The sequence below is a fragment of the Oncorhynchus gorbuscha genome, linkage group LG22 (assembly GCF_021184085.1).
Source record: "Oncorhynchus gorbuscha isolate QuinsamMale2020 ecotype Even-year linkage group LG22, OgorEven_v1.0, whole genome shotgun sequence".
NCBI classification, from domain to species: Eukaryota; Metazoa; Chordata; class Actinopteri; order Salmoniformes; family Salmonidae; genus Oncorhynchus; species Oncorhynchus gorbuscha.
In genome coordinates, this window is record NC_060194.1 from 11,929,533 (window position 1) to 11,939,550 (window position 10,018).

Below are 10,018 nucleotides of genomic sequence, written 5' to 3' on the forward strand. Positions count from 1 at the left end.
TGTTCTGCCTTATTATTATTTGACCATGCTGGTCATTTATGAACATTTGAACATCTTGGTCATGTTCTGTTATAATCTCTACCCGGCACAGCCAGAAGAGGACTGGCCACCCCACATAGCCCGGTTCCTCTCTAGGTTTCTTCCTAGGTTTTGGCCTTTCTAGGGAGTTTTTCCTAGCCACCGTGCTTTTACACCTGCATTGTTTGCTGTTTGGGGTTTTAGGCTGGGTTTCTGTACAGCACTTTGAGATATCAGCTGATGTACGAAGGGCTATATAAATAAATTTGATTTGATTTGATTTGATTCAAAGAAAGCTCTTAGAGACATACCCAGAAAGACTCACAGCCGTAATCACTTCTACAAAGTATTGACTCATGGGTGTGAATACTTATGTAAATGTTATATTTCTGTAGCAGGTTAGGTGAAATGGGTCACATTTAGAATAAGGGTTAGGGGAAGGGTTAGCTAAGATGCTACAGTTGTCACTGACGCGACTCAAAAACATGCAACCTTTTGGATTGCTAGACGGTCGCAGATTCATCCATCCTCCCTGACCAACCTCCCTAGTTTTGTTTCTGTCTAAAGTAACTAGACCATTTGTAGTTATCACGTCCTGGAGGTGGTCAAAAATACATATGATATGTCTTGTATGGCTCTGAGGTCAGGCTGACCCACCCCACATAATGCAGCTGTTTTCTTAGAGAGTGGAGAAAATTGACCTGTTTTGGTAAATTGTGGCTGACATTTTGAGGAATGAGTTAATGAGATTGTAATTAGTGGCACCACCCATCCCAGAGGACTGCTATTAGTACGAGTAACTTACAACTTCAAATAGACATGTTCTTATCTCACACGATTACAATGTACCCTGGCCCCACTGACAAGTGTGAACTCCCCAACATGCTAGGCCAATCGAGAGGGTGTGTGTGTTTGCGTTCTGTGCAACCCTATAATTTCGCTTTAATTAACATCTGGAACTTGTCGTTGTTTTGATAGAAAAAGACAGGAATGTAAACACTTCCCTATCCCCGAGGTCATTGTCAACCACATGTCTGAGGACATGGGCTGGTGTCAAAACAAAAATGTGGTTTCAAGATGCAGGGTAGAGCATGAATCTACTTGTTTTTTTATGCTAGACCCTTTCTGATAACTGGAATGCGTCTCCTTAGCCGAATCCCATCTGTTTGTGCTGTTTTGTCACTTCCCCTTGACAATGACCATAGGAGCTGGCACGACAGCACATTTACAAACATATCTGGGACCAGGCTAGCCCTTACCCTTCCCCTGGTTGGGCTCAATAATTCCATAGCAGCAGATATATAGTATCAACGATACTAAAGCATCTGGTTATACAGCACTGATAGCTTCTTAATACACTGAAGCAAGATTATGAATCAGATCTTTTAGCCAAGTGATTGCTTCCAGTCCCGCTGTGTTAAGGGTGAGGAGGCCTCCGCTGAGTTTGTAGATTGGACAGACTTCAAGAATGTGGTGCAGGGTTTGCACCACCCCACAGGCATATAGTGGGCTTTCTTTCATGCCCCATTGGTGGAGGTTGGTGAGGTATGGGCCGTGGCCAGTCCTGAACCTATTGAGGGTGAATCCCTCCTTCCCGGGGAGGTTGAAACCAGGGGGCTGTTGCGTGGGGATGGGGATGAGGTGATTATTTGTCAGGTCCGGTAACTCCCATTGTGTCCAGGTCAGATGCCTGTTGAAGTCATCATTGGGTAGATCTTTCCAGACTGGCTTTCTTGAGGGGAGGCGGGTATTTGGTGGGTTGAGGAGGTCCTCATTCTATAAAAGTGCTAGAATCTCATGTGATACAAAGGTGTTAGCCAAAGAGATTCTCTCTTTCTCTCTCTCTCTCTCTCCCCCCCTCTCTTCTCTTTCATATGGAGAAGGTGCTGGTCTCCTGAGAGGCAGGTTTGTGAGAGTTGAAGGACATCTCCATTCCTTCGTCCTCTCTCTGCTCCCCCCTTCTCCTCTTCGTCCTTTCTCTAAATGCCTTGGCTGTTTTCAGCGCATATTGTCTGAAGGAGGACCCTAGGAAGACATAGAGTAGTGGGTTGAGACAGCAGTGGGTCAGAGCCAGGCTCTCAGTGACCTGTGCCGCCCGGTCCAGGGCCTTACTCACACCACAGTGGGTCACCAGTGTGTAGACCGAGTCCATCGCCCGCCACATCTTCACCGCGTTATAGGGCAACTGGGTGACCACGAACAACCCCACCACGACCAGCAACACCCGGATAGCTCTCCGCCTCCTGCTCCTGCTCTCCTCGGGCAGCCGCCTCAGCACACGCCCCACGCCGGCGTAGCACCACATCATAACCAGGAGAGGAATCAGGAAACTCAGTAGGACCTCAACCACCTCCAGGCAGGCCTTGACCTCCCGGGCCAGACTGGGCGGGTAGATGGCCATGCAGACCCTCCTCCTGGAGGTCTCCCTTACTGTGGAGAACAGAAGATCGGGAAGACCCAGGAGAAAAGCCACAGCCCACACCCCTAGGCAGACCTTCCCACAGTGCGCCCGGGTGAAGACCCTGCCCAGCCTTCCCTGGTTCCTGCCCTCCGCTCTAACAGATGCTAGGTAGCGGTCCATGCTAACACAGGCTAGCAGCAGCATGCAGCAGGTGAAGTTGATGGCATAGCAAGCCGAGACCAGCTTACAGAGAGGCAGGCCCAGCTCCCAGCCCAGCGCCGCGTCTGCAGCCCAGAAGGGCAGGGTGAGGAGGAGGAGGAGGTCGGCTACGGCCAAGTGGGCTAGGAAGGCTTCCGTCATGGTTCTTCTCAGACATTTGTGGTAGGCGTACACAGCTAGCACCAGGGAGTTCCCGGCTAGCCCCACCACCACACAGGCTGTGTACACCACAGGGAGGAAGAGGCCAGCGAAGGAGCGCACGTCAGCCTTCTCACACACGGTGTGGTAGTCCTCGTAGCTGTAGTTCAGGGTGAGGTTGTTGTGGTAATCATAGTCATCCTCTTCGGTCAAATCCATACTGGAGGATTATCTGTATCTGTAGGACAAAGCAGGAAGATTATGATGGAGCACTGGAAGTCAGTAGTACAGAGGGTCTTTAATGGAATTCACCTTGTTCAACCCGGTCTGTGCAGCAAATTCAGATCAAATGAAATTACATTGAACAAAAATATAAACGCAACATGCAACAATTTCAAAGATTTTAGTGAGTTACAGCTCATTTACTGGGAATACAGGTATGCATCTTTTGGTTACAGATATCTTTAAAAAAAAGTTGGGGCGTGAATCAGAAAACCAGTCCGTATTTGGTGTGACCACCATTTGCCTCATGCAGCGCAACACATCTCCTTCGCATAGAGTTGATCAGCCTGATTTTGGCCTGTGGAATGCTGTCCCATTGTGCACAACAATTTAGAGAAATAAGATCTTTGTACATCAAATCAAATCAAATCAAATTTATTTATATAGCCCTTCGTACATCAGCTGATATCTCAAAGTGCTGTACAGAAACCCAGCCTAAAACCCCAAACAGCAAACAATGCAGGTGTAAAAGCACGAACATTTCTGGGATCTTTAATTTCAGGTCATGACACATAGGAACAATACTTGTTGTGTTTATATTTTTGTTCAGTATACATTGAAATGGAAAGGAAAAAGAAAGGAATGTTAACACCTCTATTTCCCTGAGTCATTGTGTGTGGGGACAACGGTTTGTCACACCCAAGGGTGGGTGTCGAAACAAAATGTGGTTTTGAGATGCAGAGTAGAGCATGAATCTACTCGTCTTTTCATGTGAGATCCTTTCTGATAACTGGGATGCTTCACCAAGTTAGCTGGTCTCAATAGTGCACTTATTTATTTTATTTTATTTATTTTATTATTTCATTGAAAGTGCATTTACATTTTAACATCTCAATGGATTTTACAGTAAAATAAAATGCAAGGCATAAAAAGCAAGAACAGGCAGAGAGTGATTATATGGAGACCAGAGACAAAGTTTGGGCCACAGTCACTTCACAATCACTTTGCTTTTTCCTCTTCTTGCTTTAAACCCTGTGTGATCTCCATGGGATCTCACTCTGACCCAGTTCAGTGCACAGTCAGAGGAAGATGAAAGGATACACACACACACACACACACATTCCACGGGTCCAGGTGGAAACGCTATCGAAATTCCATTTGCTCAATCCATCCCAGCTCTTTCTGTTGCGTCTTTTACCTCATGAGGTTACAAAATCATTGGGGGCTGTAAAAATGTGTGAATGTGATCTAACTTCTTACTCACACAGGCAGAAAGGTGGGATTAAACTCCTGTGTCTCATGGCTATCTAAGTGCATTAGGAGCATAGTTACCATAGAGGAGTTAAAAGAACCACAAATTAAATGTAATGTTATAGGTAACAGGTGTAATATGTGTTTCATCCAGTAGGGTATGTGTGTGTTATGCCCATCCCAGATATTCTCACCAGTGATGGACACTAAATAACAGACACTAAAAATAAAGAGTTTCTCACCAAAACGCTATATATACATTTTCAGAAATGTTAGCTTTTAACAGATTGGTGTGTTTTTTCCGCTACCTAATCGTAGCAGGAGGCTGTTTTTGTTTAAAATCTATCACTTGGTGGTTTCATTTCAGAGAGACAAATAATCATGTTTCTCTGCTAAATGCTATATATCCACCCCACTCTCAGAGAAATGAGTTGTACTGCTAGGTTTTTACACAGTCAAATGTAACAAATAACTACATTCACAACAAAGGAATTAGCAAATGATACATTTGTGACATCGATATATATAAAATATACAATTTTATCAATACAGTAGTATGAGGTCTGCATGTAAAACATTTATATTTGACATTTTTGTCATTTAGCACCGTGTTTCCCAACCCAGGTCCTCAAGCACTCTGTAACACTGGACAAGCACACCTGATTCAACTTGCCAATTAATCATCAAGCCCTCAATGAGTTGAATGAGGTGGGTTTGTCAGGGGCTACAATGAAACTGTGTACTGTTTGGTGTACTCGAGGACCAGAGTTGGGAAACACTGATTTAGCAGAGGCTTTTATCCAGAGCGATTTACAGTAAGTGCATTCATCTTAAGATAGCTAGGTGAGACAAAAACATATCACAGTACAAATATACAGGATACAAACATTCCATTCCAGCTGAAACAATGGGTACATAGCTTTTTGTACAAAAATCTGTTCATAAAAAATTCGAAGTCATTTCTGATGAACAAATACAAATTGGTGGATATAGCATTTCGGGAAATTAAATACATAAATCAAGCTGAAAAACATTCACCTGGATTTACACTACACATTTGGGGAAAGTATATGACATACGTAGGGTGTCTTTGATTCTTTATGCTGTATACCTGTCTCTCCACATCCAATCATATCTTCAGCCAATCTATAGCCAAATGTTTTTGCTCGCTAAGGAACATATCAACTACTAACCAGCTTCACAATGTCACCACCAGGAATACTTTATCCACAAATAAGTAAGTCTTACCGCATCTGCTCGTCTCCTCTACTGCAGTGAGCTGTAGCTACTGGTCCGTATCCTCCGCTGTGCTTTTGGGAACTCTGACTCATAAGCACATCACAAGGAGGGTGTTATTTTTTGAGATTGAGGGAGAGAGAGAGAGAGAATGACAGAATGAGAATGAGAGGGGAGGGAGAGAGCGAGAAAAACACACCTAATTTGCTCAATCATAACAGAGTACAGCATTCCTACTAATATAACTGTGTCTAGAAATCATATGGGGCTTACAGGCTTGTAATTAGTGCTACCAATACAAAAGTAGCGGTAAGCAAAGACCTAACTTATTGTTGCTGCCACAAACTCTCTCAACATCTGCTGTCATGCATTTGTGGTCGGATAATTGAACAGCTCTGGAGAAGATGAAGTTGAGTGATGGTGAACCACACCGCAAAATGAAAGACCTGATTCATTTCATTAGATATCACAGCAGGAGCTCTTTCAAAAAGTGATTTCATACATGAAGCGATGACAGCGAAAACGCAAACCAGATGTTAGTGCAGTGAAAAACAAGAGAGAAATAACCAGCAACTAACCAAAGTGTGAATGTGTTTGTAAATCTATGTGCTAGCTGACAGGGATGTCAAAGCTTTCACACTAAGTTGTAGGCTACACAAGCGCAATTTTTTACTTTGTGAAAAGTTTTTGTCTTGTTTGGAGAAAACAAAATATTTCTCTCCTGTGAGTAAGGGCACAGAAAAACAATTCACAGAAAATAAACCACAGTTGTATAGCATTGTAAAGTGCAATGGAATAATAACGGAATAGAGTTAAGCAGTACAATGCCATAATATTACAATATTGTCATTATTGATGTATGTAAGCTCAAAAAAAGAAACGGCCCTTTTTCAGGACCCTGTCTTTCAAAGACAATTAGTTAAAATCCAAATAACTTCACAGATCTTCATTGTAAAGGGTTTAAACACTGTTTCCAATGCTTGTTCAATAAACCATAAACAATTCATCAACATGCACCTGTGGAACGGTCGTTAAGACACTAACAGCTTACAGACGGTAGGCAATTAAGGTCACAGTTATGAAAACTTAGGATACTAAAGAGGCCTTTCTACTGACTCTGAAAAACACCAAAAGAAAGATGCCCAGGGTCCCTGCTCATCTGTGTGAACGTGCCTTAGGCATGTAAGTCGCTCTGGATAAGAGCGTCTGCTAAATTACTTAAATGTAAATGTAAATGTTGCAAGGAGGTATGAGGACTAAAGATGTGGCCAGGGCAATAAATTGCAATGTCTGTACTGTGAGACGCCTAAGACAGCGCTACAGGGAGACAGGACGAACAGCTGATCATCCTCGCAGTGGCAGACCACATGTAACAACACCTGCACAGAATTGGTACATCCGAACATCACACCTGTGGGACAGATACAGGATGGCAACAACTGTCCGAGTTACACCAGGAACACACAATCCCTCCATCAGTGGTCAGACTGTCCGCAATAGGCTGGGAGAGGCTGGACTGAGGGCTTGTAGGCCTGTTGTAAGGCAGGTCCTCACTAGACATCACCTGCAACAACGTTGCCTATGGGCATAAAACCACTGTCGCTGGACCAGACAGGACTGGCAAAAGGTGCTCTTCACAGACGAGTCGCGGTTTTGTCTCACCAGGGGTGATGGTCAGATTCACGTTTATTGTCGAAGGAATGAGCGTTACACCGAGGTCTGTATTCTGGAGCGGGATCGATTTGGAGGTGGAGGGTCCGTCATTGTCTGGGTAGGTGTGTCACAGCATCATCGGACTGAGCTTGTTGTCATTGCAGGCAATCTCAACGCTGTGCGTTACAGGAAAGACATCCTCCTCCCTCATGTGGTACCCTTCCTGCAGGCTCATCCTGACATGACCCTCCAGCATGACAATGCCATCAGCCATACTGCTCGTTCTGTGCATGATTTCCTGCAAGACAGGAATGTCAGTGTTCTGCCATGGCCAGCGAATAACCCGGATCTCAATCTCATTGAGCACGTCTGGAAACTGTTGGATCGGAGGGTGAGGGCTAGGGCCATTCACCCCAGAAATGTCAGGGAACTTGCAGGTGCCTTGGTGGAAGAGTGGGGTAACATCTAACACAAATAACTGGCACTGCTGTACTTGATGTAGCTGGTGGCCACACCAGATACTGACTGTTACTTTTGATTTTGACCCCCCTTTGTTCAGGGACACATTATTCCATTTCTGTTAGTCACATGTCTGTGGAACTTGTTCAGTTTATGTCTCATTCGTTGAATCTTGTTATGTTCATACAGATATTTACACGTTAAGTTTGCTGAAAATAAATGCAGTTGATAGTGAGAGGACGTTTATTTTTTTGCTGAGTTTATGTTTTGGTCAAGTTTTGAGCTAGAATTGCATTTTTAAGGATGGATATGGGGGAGGATCAAAGAGTTCAGGACTTAAAATTTAGTACATGTGTTTGTTGATATTGGATCAATTCTTTATCTGTGGGAGTCCATCTTTCTGTACATTTCCATCAAGGTTTGGCTGAAGTATGTTGTTCTGTAAATATTTATCTGCTAAGGATCTGCTCTTTGGCCAAGTGTCTACATTGCACTAGTCTGGGATCTGAACTGATTCACTGGTTAAACAGAGCATATCAGCTTGGATTCCAGTCTAATGCGGCACCGCCCAAAGACAGCACTGAGGTGATTCACTGCTCTGTTAAAAGTCGCAGACAGCTGGTCTTCTAAATCTGTTTTCAACATGTGTATATTATCTCACTGCCTCCCTAAATCTACCTAAGTTTCAACTGTTGATTGGAACTTGTGGAGACATTGCAAACGTCCATGATGACCTTATCAAAAATCAAAACATCTGGGGTTGTGATGCTTTCTGGATTGAGTCAAATCTCTCATAATAACCACAGTAGGAATAAGTTGGATTGTGTTTCTGTCCTGTATATACATCTCTATTTAGTAGAACAGACATATAAAACTGTTGAAAGGTTTGCTATGGTAAAATAAGCAGTAACATTGAGCATTTGACAAAGAATAAAGAGAATTTGTGAAAAGATTGACTACTGAAGCAAATACATTGTGTGTCTTAAAATGTTTGTTTCCTTTGTTTTAACTGTGATTTAAGGCTTTGAATAACATTAAAATACAGAGTCGATTCCAGGAACATAACATCACCTACAAGTTTGGTGACCCCAATGTGATTTGTCTTACAGAACAATCAGACATGAGTGAATTGCTTTCCTAGTCCAGTCCACAGTATTTATAATTGCATTGCTGGAAAACCGGAAAAAAACGAAGTCAATTAAGGTTTTACGGTTGATACCGCATAAACTACATGACAAACAGTATGTGGACACCTGCCCATCAAACATCTCATTCCAAAATCATGGCCATGAATATGGAGTTGATCCTCCCTTTGCTGCAGTAACAGCCTCCACTCTTCTGGGAAGGCTTTCAACTAGATGTTGGAACATTGCTGAGGGGACTTGCTTCCATTCAGCCACAAGAGCATCAGTGAGGTCGGGCACTGATTTTGGGCAATTAGGCCTGGCTCGCGGTCAGTGTTTCAATTCTTCCCAAAATTGTTTGATGGGGTTGCGGTCAGGGCTCTGTGCAGGCCAGTCAAGTTCTTCCACATCGATCGACAAACCATTTCAGTATGGACCTCGCTTTGTGCACGGGCGCATTGTCAGGCTGAAACTGGAAAGGGCCTTCCCCAAACTATTGCCACAAAGTTGGAATCATGGAATTGTCTAGAATGTCATTGTATGCTGTAACGTTAAGATTTCCCTTCACTGGAACTAGCCCGAACCATGAAAAACAGCCCCAGACCATTTTTCCATTATTCCTCATCCACCAAACTTTACAGTTGGCACTATGCATTCAGGCAGGTAGCGTTCTCCTGGCATCCACCAAACCCATATTCATCCGTCGGACTGCCAGATGGTGACGCTTGACTCATCACTCCAGAGAATGCGTTTCCAGTGCTCCAGAGTCCAATGGTGGTGAGCTTTACATGACTCCAGCCGATGCTTTGCATGGCGCATGGTGATCTTAGGCTTGGGTGCAGCTGCTCGGTCATAGAAACCCATTGCATGATGCTCTTGATGAACAGTTCTTGTGCTGACGTTGCTGCGAGAGGCACTTTGGAACTCGTAGTGAGTGTTGCAACCAATGACAGACAATTTTTATCCGCTACGCAGGTGAGCCGTTGTTGCTCCTAGACATCTCCACTTCAAAATAAACCGCACTTACAGTTGACCGGGGCAGCTCTAGCAGGGCAAAGACATGACCAACTGACTTGTTGGAAAGGTGGCATCCTATGGCGGTGCCACGCTGAAAGTCACTGTGCTCTTCAGTAATGCCATTCTATTGTGGCCTTACCTTTGTCTATGTTTGTCTATGGAGAGTGTATGGCTGTGTGCTTGATTTATACACCTGTCAGCAACAGGTGTGGCTGAAATACCCTAATCCACTCATTTGAAGGGGTGTCGACATAATTTTGAATATTTTGTGTATTTTTTC

The 10,018-nt window shown here is 43.9% G+C and overlaps 1 protein-coding gene across 1 annotated transcript; it reads right to left on the reverse strand.

The window, feature by feature from the left end:
- Nucleotides 1-299: 299 nt before the first annotated feature.
- Nucleotides 300-5,565, reverse strand: ackr4a (atypical chemokine receptor 4a). The gene is made up of 2 exons (XM_046322178.1): nucleotides 5,498-5,565; nucleotides 300-3,014 (listed from the first exon to the last, which is right to left on the reverse strand). The coding sequence occupies exon 2, from the start codon at nucleotides 2,993-2,995 to the stop codon at nucleotides 1,889-1,891; it is 1,107 nt and encodes a 368-aa protein (XP_046178134.1). The 5' UTR covers nucleotides 2,996-3,014; nucleotides 5,498-5,565; the 3' UTR covers nucleotides 300-1,888.
- Between the last annotated feature and the right edge of the window lie 4,453 nt (nucleotides 5,566-10,018).

Excerpts from the sequence above, each read along its gene's own strand:
- ackr4a (XM_046322178.1), bottom strand. The coding sequence starts at position 2,995 with ATGGATTTGACCGAAGAGGATGACTATGATTACCACAACAACCTCACC.